Source organism: Carcharhinus amblyrhynchos, chromosome 29 (genome assembly GCF_965287045.1).
Source record: "Carcharhinus amblyrhynchos chromosome 29, sCarAmb.v2.hapA, whole genome shotgun sequence".
NCBI lineage: Eukaryota > Metazoa > Chordata > Chondrichthyes > Carcharhiniformes > Carcharhinidae > Carcharhinus > Carcharhinus amblyrhynchos.
In genome coordinates, this window is record NC_137352.1 from 1,217,674 (window position 1) to 1,233,223 (window position 15,550).

The following is a 15,550-nucleotide window of genomic DNA, read 5'->3' on the forward strand; positions in this document are numbered from 1 at the left end:
TTGTTGATTTTTAAACCTCTCCCAATCTTCTACTCGCCCACTACTTTTAGCCACTCTAAAAGTATCAGCTTTTAATTTAATACTCTCCTTTATTTCCTTCAATAACCACAGCTGATTATCCCTTCTCCTACATTCCTTTTTTACCATCGGAATATATTTCTGCTGAGCACCGAAAAAGATGTCCTTAAAGATCCTCCACTGTTCCTCAGCAGTCCTACCGACCAATCTGCGCCCCCAATCTACATTTGCCAATTCCTCTTTCATCCTATCATACTCCCCTCTGTTCAAACAGAGGACACAGGTCCGGGACCCTACTTTCTCATCCTCCATCTGCATCAAAAACTCAACCATACAATGATCATTCGTCCCAAGAAGATCCCTCACAACAAGATCCCTAATTCTTCCTGCCTCATTACACAAGGGCAGTGTGGTAGACATAGTCTATATGGACTTCAATAAGGCCTTTGATAAAGTTCCACATGGTAGGTTGGAAGGTTAGATCACATGGGATTCAGGGAGAGCTGGCAATTTGGATATGCAATTGGCTTGATGGCAGAAAGCAGAGGGTAATGGTGGAAGGATCCTTATCGGACTGGAGACCTGTGACTAGTGGTGTGCCTCAAGAGTCAGAGCTGGGCCCATTGCTGTTTGTTATCTATATCAACGATTTGGATGAGAATGTACAAGGCATGATCAGTAAGTTTGCAGGTGACTGTAAAATAGATGGTATTGTAGACAGTGAGGAAGATTATCAAAAATTGCAGCAGGATCTTGATTAGCTGGTGAAGTGGGCTGAGAAATGGCAAATGGTTTTCAATACAGATCAGTGTGGGTTGTTGCATTTTGGAAAGTCAAATCAAGGTAAGACTTTCTCGGTGAATGGTAGGAACTTAGGGAGTATCGTGGAACAGAAGGACCTTGGAGTTCAGGTGTATGGTTCTTGAAAGGTGGAATGACAGGTAGATAGGGCAGTGAAGGCTTTTGGCATGCTGGCCTTCATCAGTCAGGGTATTGAGTCCAGAGTTGGGAAATTATGTTGCAGTTGTATTGGATGTTGGTGAGGTTGCAACTGGAGTTCAGTTTTGGTCGCCTTGCTATAGGAAAGATGTTAATAAACTGGAGAGAGTCCAGAAGAGATTTACAAGGATGTTGTCAGGACTCAGGGGACTGAGTTATAGGGAGAGATTGGACAGGCTAAGACTTTTTTCTTTGGAGCGTAGGAGACTGAGGGGTGATCTTATAGAGGTGTGTAAAATCATGAGAAGCATGGATAGGGTGAATGCACTCAGTCTTTTTCCAGGGTTGGGGAATCGAGAACTAGGTGGCATAGGTTTAAGTTAACAGGGGAAAAAATTAATGGGAACCTGAGGAGCAACTTTTTTATACAAAGGATAGTACGTGTGTGGAATGAGCTGCCGGAGGAAGTTGTTGAGGCAGGGACATTGACAACATTTAAAAGGCACTTGGACAGATACATGGGTAGGAAAGGTTTAGAGGGATATGGGCCAGATGCAGGTAAATGGGGTTAGTATAGACGGGTATTTCAGTCGGCATGGACCAGTTTGGGCCAAAGGGCCTGTCTCTGTGCTTTAGGTTATATGATTCTATGGTTGGCATAGTGGCACATTGGTTAGCATTGCTGCCTCACCGCACCAGGGATCCAAGTTCGATACCCGGCTTGGGTCACTGTCTGGAGTCTGCACATTCTCCCGTGTCTGCATGGGTTTTCTCCGGGTGCTCCTGTTTCCTCCCACAGTTTGAAAGATGTGCTGGTTGGGTGCATTGACCCGAAGGTACTGGAGTGTGGTGATTAGGGGAATTTCACAGTAACTTCACTGCAGTGTTAATGTAAACCTTACTTTTGACTAATAAATAAACTTCAAATGTGAAGCCCATTGGCATTCTGTGGGGCTGCAGCCTTCAATCAATAATACTCGTATGGTGATTGAATTCACATGGCAGAATGATTTTAGATCAGCAGCCTTTGCTTGGGGTTTAGTTCTCCTTTGCCAGGGGAAGGCTGTAAGATTTGTGATTATAACAGTCTGATGTCTCTGTGTCCATGGGCATTCGGAGGCAATTCCCTGCATAACCTATCCAATCCGATTCCTTCTAGAAAACCGGCTCACCCAGAGGTCAGCAGCGAGGCTGAGGAGACCTATCGGGTCTTGAAGCAGTTGGACTGAATGTTTAACAAATTCTCCAATAAAGAAACGTCCAGGAGAGGATGAACTCAATAAATACTGAATTTTCCTTCAGCTTTACTGATTTAATTGCTTATTTGTCTGTCTTGTAAAGTTCTAATTTCACATTTCTGCTATACATCAACCAACTGGCACAAGGCAGGTGTCTGGGCAGCTGCTGTGATTTACCAAAGTTTATTATTTCAAGAGACAAGGCATCATTTTTTTTCTCAGACAAGCTGTGATTCCACCTGTATAAACCGGAGTGGTAAACGTTGCAGACAATTTGACCTTGGGAAGAATCACAATCAAGGCCAATCCTGCTGCCATCAGTTTCCACACCTCGCATGCTCACTTTCTGCAAGGAGTCCGTGGGAAAGAGCAGGACCCTTGTCAATGGGTCAGTGTTTTTTTAACCAGAGGCGAGATGTTAAAAACTTTGAAAAAAGTCGCATTCACAATACTTCCCTTCAGGCGTGACCTCACTTACAGCTTGATATTTCACGTGGACAGGATACAGACACATATCAAACTTACTGATCCACAGTGCAGCATCTGCTTTGAGAATGTGTAAACTCACACATTTGGTAAAGAATGAGTTTTACCTGCAGGTCACTTTAAAGGAAGGATGGTCAGATTGAGGCAATGATAACTGACCCAAACCAGAAGATCCTGATTTAACCCTTGTTACTCTCAGCAGGACTATAGCAGGATATTATAATATACTCACATACATTGGGTCTGGCTTTGTATTTCTCATTACTGTCCCGCAACTCTGGCTGAGTGCCCACTCACCTGAAGAAGGAGCAGTGCTCCGAAAGCTAGTGGTGTTTACTACCAAATAAATGTGTTGGACTTTAACCTGGTGTTGTGAGACTTCTTACAGTGTTTACCCCAGTCCAACACCGGCATCTCCACATCATTAGTTCCAAAGCACAGGTGGTGTCGTGAAAATTAGCCGCACAAAAGCAGATTGTAAATATTCACCATTTCTGAATATGTGTCAAAACTGAGAGAACCATCTCGACTGGGAAAGCTGCCTGTCATGAAATAAACTGATGCGCAGTTAGAAAACAAACTACATTCTTCATTTTTAACATTTATTCTCAGGGCGTGGACTAGAACAGGTTTATCTCCAACCCCTAGTTTCTCTAAAAGGGTGGTGAGCGTTCTCCAACTACTGCAACTAGGAGTACAATATCAAGGGTAGGACTCTTAGGAGTGTTGAGGAGTAGAAGGATCTTGGGGTCCAGGTCCATCGGACTCTTAAATCGGCCTCGCAGGTGGAGGATGTGGTCAAGAAGGCATATGGTGTACTGGCCTTCATTAATCGAGGGATTGAGTTTAGGAGTCAGGAGATAATGCTGCAACTTTATAAGACCCTTGTCAGACCCCACTTGGAGTACTGTGCACAGTTCTGGTCGCCTCACTACAGGAAGGATGTGGAAGCTATTGAGAGGGTGCAGAGGAGATTTACAAGGATGTTGCCTGGATTGGGAGGCATGCCTTATGAAGATAGGTTGAGGGAGCTAGGTCTTCTCCCTGGAGAGACGAAGGTTGAGAGGCGACCTGATAGAGATTTATAAAATGTTGAGAGGAATAGATAGGGTGGATTCTTGGAGGCTATTTCCCAGGGCTGAAATGGTTGCTACGAGAGGACACAAGTTTAGGGTGCTGGGAAGCAAGTACAGAGGAGATGTTAGGGGTAAGTTTTTCACTCAGAGGGTGGTGAGTGAGTGGAATCGGCTGCCGTCGGTGGTGGTAGAGGCGAACTCGCTGGGGTCTTTTAAAAGACTTCTGCGTGAGTATATGGGATTTAATGAGATTGGGAGTTACAGATAGTTCTGTGACCTGGTAGGTATGGATATGATTGGCACAACTTGTGGGCTGAAGGCCCTGTTTGTGCTGTAGCGTTCTGTGTACTGCAGACTGTGTTGGAACTGAATGGCTCACTGGTTTAGACTCATCCTGTTCCTGCAGAACTGGAGTTAAATGTCATCAGACAGATTAACAACAACATACTTTCTTCCCTAAAGGACATAAATTGCTGTGTTTTGGCTATGATTTTATGACAAGTCAACAGGTTTTTATCCCAGATCTCTTTATCAGAATTATCCTCAAATTTTTAAACTCTCATGGTGGAAACATGGCAGCCAATTTCACTCAGCAAGATGCCACACACAGCAATGTGATCATAACCAGTTAATCTGTTTTAGTGAAGTTGATTGCCCGGGACAGTGAGGTAACACCTCTGCTCTTCTTCGAAATTGTGCCTTGGAATTTTTTTACATCATCAGAGTAGGCAGAGGGGCCTTGGTTTAATATCTCATCTGAAAAATAGCATTGATTGATGCAGGATTTCCTCAGAACTACACTGGAATATTAAACTGGAAGTTATGCTCAAGCCCTGAAGTGAGAACTGAACCCATAAACTTCTGACTCAGAGCAAGAGTAGAACCCACAGAGGTACAGCTGGCATATTGTATTGTTGATGGAGCTGTTCTTATAAGATGTTAAACCAGAGCCCTGGCTATGAGACCAACTTTGCCTCTTAAGACAATTCCTTTATCTAGTGAATCTTCTCTGAACTGCTGCCAGTGCAAGTATATATGTAAGGAGGGCATCCATCATAACTAATCATGGCTCCAGACTACAACATACGTGTTTCAAGAGCAATTTGGTCTCCCTGGGGTGCTGGCTAGCTCAGTTGGCTGGGTGTCAGTATGAATTAGATCAGTGCCAACAGCACATGGTTGATCCCAATTCCAGCTGGGGTGGATTTTGGAGCTGTTTCATGTGGTAGAGATCACAGTGCTGTGGCTCAGACTGCCCTTGGACAGAGAACTGAAAAATATGTAAGGTGACCAAAACTGCAGCAATCTAGGTGCAGTTTCACCAACATCCTGTGCAGTTGTAGCAGGTCTACCTTTCTTACATACTCCCTCCCCCTTGCAAAGGAGGGGCTCTAGACTTCCAGTGAAGTCCCGGAAACTGAAGTCAAATTTGAGAGAAAATCCACTGCTAGGTTTTCCAGATCTTCAGCAGAGCTTAAAAGATGGACCGAGAAATGGTCTTTGAATCATCTGACTGAAGCTCTTTAATCTAACAGTTAACTGGAACTTCAGGTGAGAAGTAACCGCTGTTAAATCCAGAGAATTTAATCCACAGAAGTAAGGGTTTCCCAGGGAGATAGGGCAACAGATGGATGAGCTCCCTGGGGAGGCTGCATGCAGATGTGACTGAACTACTTTCTGTATCTTGGGAGCCTCACAACAACAAAAGACTGATAAAAGCAACAAAATTCATCATCACCTCCAATGTGTTAACTCAATCTATGGCCAACCAAGGAATTGAGTATTTGAGGATCAGGATCTCACTGACTAAGGTAATGGTTCACTGGGCAGCAGTCATTCCTGTGCTGTTATTTGCTTTGGAGACTTGGCCAAGCTACAGCAGCCACCTCAAAGCACCGGAGAAGTGCCATCTGCACAGTGCCTTTTCAGGTTTTTTGAAGGAGTCACATGTGCTGTGGATAAAGGAGAACTGGTGGATGTACTGTGTTTAGATTTCCAGAAGGCATTTGATAAGGTGCCACATCCAAGGTTATTGCAAAAGAAAACAGCTCACAGTGTAGGGGATAACACATTGGCATGGATTTAAGATTGGCTAGCAAATAGGAAACAGAATTAGCATAAATAGGTCTTTTCCTAGTTGCCAGGATGTGACGAGTGGTGTGCCACAGGGATCAGTGCTACGACTTCAACTATTTACAATTTATATCAATGATTTGGATGAAGGGACTGACGATATGGTTACTAAATTTGCTGACAACACAAAGATAGGCAGGAAAGTAGAAGGACATGAGGCTACAAAAGGATATGGATAGATTGAGTGAATGGGCAAAAATATGACAAGTGACATATAATGTGGACAAATGTGAAATTGTCCATTTTGGCAGGAAGCATAAAAAGAGGCTTAATTTGCTAAATGTTGAGAGTTTGCAGAGCTTTGAGGTGCAGAGAGATCTGGGTGCCTTAGTGCATGAATTACAAAAGGTTAGTACACGGTGTTATGAACGACACTGATGTTAAATACAAGGATATCCCAAAACCCAGAAAGATATTTGGAACATTAGTTCATAGTGTGGTGTATGTGGTTTTTATTTTATATACTTGGGTCAAAATACTGGAACTCCTTCCCTAACAGCACTATGGGTGTGCTTACACCTCAGGTACTGCAGTGGTTCAAGAAGATAGCTCACCACTATCTTCTGAAGGGCAACTAGGGATGGACAATAAATGTTGCCAGCAATGCTCATGTCCCATAAAATGAATTTTAAAAGTACGTAAGGAACAATATACAACCCAGTGAGGAAATAGTCCAGTTGTTATGCAAACAATTCATAAAGTACATTTATTAGAAACAAAAGAGGACTATAATGCTTTACAGCACCTAATGATACTGATGGCGATACACACATCATTTTACATGGAATTATCCTTGGTCCCCAAAACTACTTGTATTCACTTGAACTCTGAGACAATCTTTTTCCCCCAAAAATCCAATATTAAGTAAATCTAATGAGCTAAATCCAGGAAATAATTACCACACACAGGTTCAGGTGGCCGTGTGTGTGAAAAATTCTTCTGGGTCAATGAAGGCAGACAATGGCTGCACTTGCTGCATTTCTGATGTTAGCTGTCTCTCTCTCTCTCTCTCTCTCTACAGTTATACCATTTCTTTCACTTTGATTTTATCCTCCTGTGGATTTGCTGACCTACACTTCGCAGGCAGCGCTGAGGATGACTGGGAACGCTCAGGGCTGCCATCCATACACCTGCGCTGAAGACGCTCGGGCCCTCCACCTGCAACCAGTATGATTGGTTTGATGAGAATGATGAGGAGATACAGGCTCTACTTGTTGAAAAGCACTGTCTTCATCGGGCCTGTCAGAATGACTCATCTTCAGCTGCCAAGAAAAATGCTTTTACCAGTGCTCGCAGGACAGTCCAGAATAAACTGCGTAAAATGCAGGATGCCTGGCTGAGCACCAAGGCAGAAGAAATACTGGGATACGCTGACAGAAACGACTTGAAACGGTTCTATGAAGCCCTCAACACTCTCTATGGACCTCAATCTCTCAGGAGTCCCCCCACCCCGCCTCCTGAGTACAGATGGTACAACTCTCATTACAGAGAAGGCTCAGTTCCTGCAGAGATCAGCTGAACACTTTGAAGCCGTCCTGAACTGACTGTCATCTACTAACGATGAGGCAATAGACAGGATTCCCCAGGTTGATATCAACAGCGCCATGGATGACCCACCGGTAATAACCAAAGTCACGAAAGCTGTCAGCCAGCCATCCAGTGGCAAAGCCCCAGGGGCAGATGCCATACCCACAGAGATCAATAAAGCTGGTGGTCCTGCACTTATTGTGAAGCTCACCAAGTTGTTCCAGTCCTTTTGGAAGCAAAGACCCATTCCTCAGGATGCTTCTATCGTACGCCTCTTCAAGAGGAAGGGCAATCGGCAAGTATGCGACAACCACTGAGGAATCTTGCTGCTCTCCATCACAGGAAAAACCCTCACAAGAGTCCTGCTAAATCATCTGGTCACTCATCTGGAGCTGGGCCTGCTTCCAGAGTCACAGTGTGACTTCCACAAAGACTACTGACATGATTTTTGCTGCGCCTCCTCTTCAGGAGAAGTGTCTGGAGCAGAATCGCGAGCTCTATACAACCTTTGTTGATCTCACAAAAGCTTTGACACTGTAAGCCGACAAGGCCTGTGGAGGATCATGTCAAAGTTCGGCTGCCTCCCCAAATTCATTCAGATGGTACACCAGTTCCGTGATATCATGATGGCCAGAGTACTGGATGGCGGAGAATCTTCTGAGGCATTCCCAGTCACCAATGGCATCAAATAGGGCTGTGTGCTCGCACCCACACTGTTCAGCATGATGTTTACTGTCATGCTGAATGATGCCTTCCAGGACAGTGTTGCTGGAATCAGCCTCAAGTACAGAGTGGATGGGAAGCTTTTCAACCTGAGGAGACTTCAAGCTATTACCAAAATGAAAGAGACTGTTCTGAGAGATTTCCTCTTTGCCGATGACTGCACCCTGTACGCTGGCTCAGAGCCAGAGATGCAAGTCAGTATGGACAAATTTTCCACGGCTTGTGACAACTTTGTACTCACCATCAACATTAAAGAGACTGATGTCATGCACCAGCCTGCTCTTCATGCACCGGACACAGAACCCATAATCACAATCAAAGGGCAGAAACTACAGGCAGTGGACCAGTTCACTTATCTTGGCAGCACCCTCTCCCAAGCAGTGACTATTGATACAGAAGTTAACTGCAGAATAGCAAAAACAAATTCTGCTTTCAGTAGACTGTGCTCCACTGTATGGGAACATCGAGGAATCAGCCCAGCAACAAAACTGAAGGTCTGCAGTGCCGTGGTACTCACTACCCTCCTGTATGCTTGTGAAACGTGGACTGTGTATCGAAGGCATGCAAGACAGCTCAATCATTTCCACATGACTTGTCTTCGCAGAATATTACGCATCCGTTGGCAAGACAAAGTACCAGACACTGAAGTTCTCTCTAGAGCAAGTCTACCAACAGTCCACACGCCACTGATGAGAGCACAGACCTGGTGGGCAGGTCATGTCATCTGTATGTCAGACGAGTGCATACCCAAGCAGCTCCTTTTTGGGGAACTCTCTGCTGGAAGACGCTCACATGGAGGGCAGAAAAAACATTTCAAAGACACACTCAAAGCCTCCCTGAAATCGCTTGACATTGACACGACCACCTGGGAAATGCTGGAACAAAACCGCCCTACCTGGCGCTGCCTCATCCACAAAGGCTGTCAAGCTCACAAAGCAAGGTGTATTGCTGAATCACAACTTAAGCACGAGCTGCAGAAGTCCAGAGCCACCAGCGCAACAACTACAGTGTCTACACAAGTCTGTCCAATGTGTGCCTGGACATTCCGTGCCCGAATTGACCTGATCAGTCATCTTCAGACACACTGCAATCTGCCTCAAAATGACTAATGGTGTTGAGGTTCTCATCGATGATGCATAGTAAGAAGTCTCACAACACTCGGTGAGATACTCCGAAAGCTTTTGATACTAAATGTTGACTTCAACCTGATATTGTGAGACTTCTTACTGAAACTTCATATCAAGATGGTTTGCACTGTGGCAGTTAACGCTGATTAAACATCATGGGTTGTCCTTTATATCATCTGAAATGATTATTAATTGCCTCTGTATAATGTTCTCCTGAGGAGTAAGGGTTTATGCAAAGTTAGCTACAGACATTAACAATGTGAGTTCACAATGCTCAAGGTTATGACTGAGAATGATTATTAGGCCAAGCTAGATGCGCAAGGCTGGGACACCTTTCAAAGCCAGATCATTTGGAAAACAGGAAGAAAGCAATTGTTAAACAAGAAAATAGTTGTGAGCAATGTAAGGAACAAACTTTCAAACAGAAATCACAGTAACCATCAGATGTAGTCCTGTGGGAGCACTTACACACCGCATGTTGAATTGCATCCATCTGCTGTGGCGCCAGAGTAGTCGGACTGCAAACCCACAGCAGAATTCAGAGAGGATCAGTAAACATCAGGGATACTAGTGAGGTTTTATTCCTGTTCTCTGGGGACAACATTACAAACTGAAGCCTGGACAAGTAGATTAAAGTCCAGTTGCATCATCATGAGAATTAAATATGACACTCATTCCATCAATAAAGTACAACATTTCTATTAGATTTATATATAGCAGTCCCTGTGGGAACATTGAAAATCCACTTTTATGAAACAAACATGTACACAAGTAAATAAAACACAAATGTGAATTACCCACTGGACTCATTTACAGTATTTGAAAGTAAGGTTAAGCAATGTGTGAAAATAATAGAGAATATATTTTCTTATTCATGAGATGTGGCTATCGCTGGCTAGGCCAGTATTTATTGCCTTTTCCTAATTGCGCTTGAGAAGGTGGTGGTGAGCTGCCTTCTTGATCCACCTCACAGTGCTGTTCGGGAGGATATTCCAGGATTTTCACCCGGTGACCTTGAAGGAACAATGATATATTTCCAAATCAGGATGGTGAGTGGCTTGGAGGAGAACTTCCAAGAGGTGATGTTCCTAGGTATCTGCTGATCTTGTCCTCCCAGGTAATAGAGGTCATGGGTTTGGAAGGTGCTGTCAAAGGAGCCTTAGTGAGCTACTACAATGCATCTTGTAGATGGTGCACATGGCAGCCACATTGCATCAGTGATGGAGGAAATGAATGTTGAAGGTGGTGGATGGGGTACCAATCAAACAGGCTTTGGTAGACAGGCTGAAAACCAAGAGGGAATCACACAATTAATCAGGAGATTGGGTCATGCAAAGAATAACTAACATTGTCACCAGCAAGATGGTTAATAGTCTGAAGGGTTAATTACAAAGGTAATGAATAACCAACTGATTGTCTCTCACACACAATAGTTAACACCAGATAGAAACTGGATCGGTGGGATATAGAACATCTTCTAGTTCCAGATGTCAATCATATGTGACTTTCTCTCCTTTCTCCTTGTTGCTGTCTATCCATCACTCAGGGATTGTTTTGTTTATTCCATCAAATCCCCATCAAACTTTCTCTGTTTTTCAATTATTTAGCAAATATTTTATCCCTAGTTGGAAACATTCTTTTATGTAACATCCAACAAGTCAAGAACAAAGAATAAGCAAAAGATATATACAGATTCTTCATGGGAGATAACAAAGCTCTTGGAGTGGATAGTAAATGATCCACATGAATTGAAGTTGTGATTAAAGATGATGGTAATAAATGGAAAATATTCTGTCTGGGAAACAATAGCCGTTGAGACCTGCTCTGGGACTGCAGCTGTCCTCAATGACTGAGTGCTGCACAGCAAGTTGACAATACTCATTATTAACTTTTCTGCTGACATGAAACAAGTGGGCAGACAGCAGATAAGAAGATTCATTATCTTCAGAGATACTTGAGCTAATTGCAAGGATTGAGTGTGACACATCAGGTGGATCTTAATGCAGACAAATGTGAGTTTATACAGAAAGGAGAGCAGTAAAGCACGTTTAACAAGAAATAGTCCTACTTTAAGGACAGAAAGAAGTTGTATTTAAATACCACTTTCTACAGGAGATTCTAAAGAGTTTCTCTGAAATGTAATTCTAATTGCTCTTTGCAAATGCAGTCAATTTATGCACAGCCTGTTCCCAAATATATCTGAGATTAATGACTAGTTTGTGTATGTGATGTGGGTTGAGGGATAAATATTGATCAAAATCCTGAGGAAAATTGTCTGCTTTTCTCCTTTGTTTACTGGGAAGCAGTTCCCAATCTGAAAGACAGCCCCTCTGACAATGCCGCACACCCTCTGTACTGCATGGAACCTGTGAGGCTACTGAGTTGGACACATGATTATTTGGGTGTGTGAGTCCTCTTATAGAGTCAGAGAGGTTTACAGCATGGAAACAGGCCCTCCAGCCCAACTTGTCTATGCTGCCCAATCTTTACCCCTAAGCCAATCCCAATTGCCCACATTTGGCCCATATCCCTCCATACCCATCTTACACATGTAGCTGTCTAAACACTTTTTAAAAGACAAAATTATATCTGCATCTATGACTACCTCTGGCAGCTTGTTCCAGACACTCACCACCCTGTGCGTGAAAAAATTGCCTCCCTGAACCCTTTCGTATCTCTCCCCTTTCACCATAAAACTATGCCCTCCAGTTTTAGACTCCCCTACCTTTGGGAAAAGATATTGACTATCTCGCTGATTTGTGCCCCTTGTTATTTTATAGACCTCTATAAGATCACCCCTCAGCTTCCTACACTCTAGACAAAAAAGTCCCAGTCTACCCAGCCTCTCCTTATAACTCAATCTATCAAGTCCCAGTATCATCTTAGTAAACCTTTTCTGCACTCTTTCTAGTTTAATAATATCCTTTCTATAATATGGTGACCAGAACTGTACACAGTATTCCAAGTGTGGCCTTACCAATGTCTTGTACAACTTTAACAAGACGTCCCAGCTCCTGTATTCAATGTTCTGACCAATGGAACCAAGCATGCTGAATGCCTTCTTCACCACTCTGTCCACCTCTGACTCCACTTTCAAGAAGCTATGAACATGTAACCCTAGATCTCTTTGTTCTGTAACTGCCCCCGATGCTCTACCATTAACCAAGTAAGTCCTGCCCCAATTTGATCTATCAAAATGCATCACCTCACATTTATCTAAATTAAACTCCATCTGCCATTCGTCAGCCCACTGGCCCAATTGATCAAGATCCCATTGCAATCCTAGATAACCTTCTTCACTGTCCATTGTGCCACCAATCTTAGTGTCCTCTGCAAACTTAGTAACCATGCCTCCTATGTTCTCATCCAAATCATTAATATAAATGACAAATAACAGTGGACCCAGCACCAATCCCTGAGGCACATCATTGGTCACAGGCCTCCTGTTGGAAAAACAACACTCTACAACCACTTCTGTCATCAAGCCAACTTTGTATCTAATTGGCTACCTTACCCTGGATCCCATGGGATTTAACCTTATGCTACCATGTGGAACCTTGTCAAAGGCCTTGCTAAAGTCCATGTAGACAACATCAACTGCACTGCCCTCATTTATCTTCTTGGTTACCCCTTCAAAAAACTCAATCAATTTTGTGAGACATGATTTCCCACTCAGAAGATCAATAGACCCCCTGGTTTTTGTGAGGGTTACAGCATTTCTCCCTAGACATGAAGATGAATACATCCTCACAGTAACCTGACTGAATCCATTGCAGCAGCAGATGTACTGACCTGCTTTTTATTTTTTCAGTTGTCTCACTGTCAGATCTGAAACATAATGGAAAGCAGCAGCTGCCTTGTTAGATGGAGCACAGGCCATTACCTCAATCACGACTGGGACTGTCTTCCCACAGGAAGGAGTGTGTTTTATTTTAGCCATTGGCTGGAAGGGATTTAGTGTCTAATTGCATCATGAGTGACACATAGATTAAAAAAAGCAATAAAATGATGATGAAAGATATGGTCCAGTATGTTCGTGAAATTAACCTTTTCTGCAACTACACTGGGAGCTATTCAGCTCCTTGTTACTGGAGATTCTCTTCAATAAGTTCTATCATTTTGTAAGAGGGGGTGAGAATAATTAGATCACTCTTTCAAAAATCTAACACAGGCTTAATGGGCCAAATAATCTCCTCTGTGCTGTCAGATTATATAATTTTATAAAGTTCAGCAGAATTATTTCCTTGACATTCTAGTGGGAATTATTTTAAGATGCTCTCTCAACGGTGAATGGCCTGGCTTGCTGTGAAGTAAAACTCAGCACATTCCTTAGACCATAAGACCATAAGATATAAGAGCAGATATTCGGCCCATCGAGTCTGCTCCACCATTCAATCATGGCTGATATAATTCTCATCCCCATTCTCCTGCCTTCTCCCTGTAACCCATGATCCCCTTATTAATGAAGAATCTATCTATCTCTGTCTTAAAGACACTCAATGACCGGGCCTCCACAGCCTTCTGCAGCAATGAGTTCCACAGATTCACCACTCTCTAGCTGAAGAAATTTCTCCTCATCTCAGTTTTAAAGGAGTGCCCCTTCACTCTGAGGTTGTGCCCTTGAGTTCTAGTCTGTTCCACTATTGGAAACATCCTCTCCACATCGACTCTATCCAGGCCTCTCAGGTTTCCGTAAGTATCATTTAGATTCCCCTTCATTCTTCTAAACTCCATTGAGTGTTGGTGCAGACTCCTCAACTTCTCATATGACAAACCCTTCATTCCTGGGGTCATTCTTGTGAACCTCATCTGGGCACCCTCCAGCACATCCTTCCTTAGGCTTGGGGCCCAAAATTGCTCACAATATTTCAAATGGGATCTGACCAAAACCTTATACTGCCTCAGAAATGTATCCCTGCTCTTGTGTTCTAGACCCCTAGAAATGAACGCTGACATTGAATTTGCATTCCTAACTGCCATTTGAACCTGCAAGTTAACTTTGAAAGTCCTGAACCAGGACTCCAAAGTCCCTTTGTGCCTCAGATTTCAGAAGGCTGTCCCCAGTTAGAAAATAATTTACTCTGCTATTCTTCCTACCAAAGTGCATAACCTCACACTTTTCCACGCCATATTCCATCTGCGACTTCTTTGCCCACTCTCCTAGCCTGTCCAAATCATTCTGCAGCCTCACCACTTCCTCAACACTACCTGTTCCTTGACATATCTCTGTATTATCCAGAAATTTAGCAACCATGCCCTTAGTTCCATCTTCCAGATCATTAATGTATATAGTGAAAAGCTGTGGTCCTGACAGTGACCCCTCTGGTACACCCCTAGTCACCACTTGCCATCCTGAAATGACCCACTTATCCCCACTCTCTGCTATCTGTCTGTCAGCCAATCTTCTATCCATGCCAGTACCTTGCCTCTAACACCATTGGCTTTTAGCTTATTTAGTAGGGCACCTTGTCAAAGGCTTTCTGGAAATCCAAATAAATCACATCCACTAGCTTTCCTTTGTCTAACTTCTTTGTTACCTCCTCAAAGAATTCTAACAGATTTGTCAGACATAACCTCCCTTTGATGAAGCCATGCTGACTCAGCCTTATTTTATCATGCATTTCCAAGTACCCAGCAATTTCTTCCTTAATAATGGACTCCAAGATCTTACCCATGACCAGGGTCAGGCTAACTGGTCTAAATGGCATCATTGTGCCACTGTGCGGCCCTGGAAACTCACAAGACCAAGTGAGATGGCAAAGTCAAGGGCGTGGCAGTGAATATGGAAGTTTACAAAGAGGGAGAGATTTAGAGAGGAGATACAGGAGGGCAGTACAGCAAAGGTTCACTGACTTGGTCCCTAGGATGAGGCAGTTGTCCTATGATGAGAGGAATGAATTGGATTTATATTCTCTGAAGTTTAACAAATGAGGAGCAATCTCATTGGAGCAAGATTGGGAAGGGGTTTGATAGTCTGGAGGCTGAGAGATTGTTTCTATTGATCAGAGAATCTAGAACACAGAACACAGTCACAGGATAAGGGGCCAATCATTTAGGACTGAGGTGAAAATTTCTCAACTCAAAGTGTTTGTGAACCTTTGGAATTCTCTCGCGAAAGGCTTCTGAGCGTTGTACAGTTGAAGATACTGAAGACAGTGTGATAGATAAATTTCTGCTTCCTGCAAAAATTAAGGAATATAGAGAATGGGCAGGACAATGGGGTTGAAACCCAAGATCAGCACTGATCATATTGAATGGCAAAACAGGCTTGATGGGCTGAATG

The 15,550-nt window shown here is 43.4% G+C and overlaps 1 protein-coding gene across 2 annotated transcripts in view; it reads left to right on the forward strand.

Annotated features, from left to right (window-relative positions):
* Positions 1-2,269, forward strand: part of hoatz (HOATZ cilia and flagella associated protein) — a 63,974-nt gene extending 61,705 nt beyond the window's left edge. For both annotated transcript variants that reach the window (XM_080214767.1, XM_080214768.1), the window contains one exon: positions 2,117-2,269. In XM_080214767.1, the coding sequence (XP_080070893.1) occupies positions 2,117-2,186 (70 nt within the window). In that variant the 3' untranslated portion in view covers positions 2,187-2,269. The remainder of the gene's footprint in view (positions 1-2,116) is intronic.
* Positions 2,270-15,550: the final 13,281 nt, after the last annotated feature.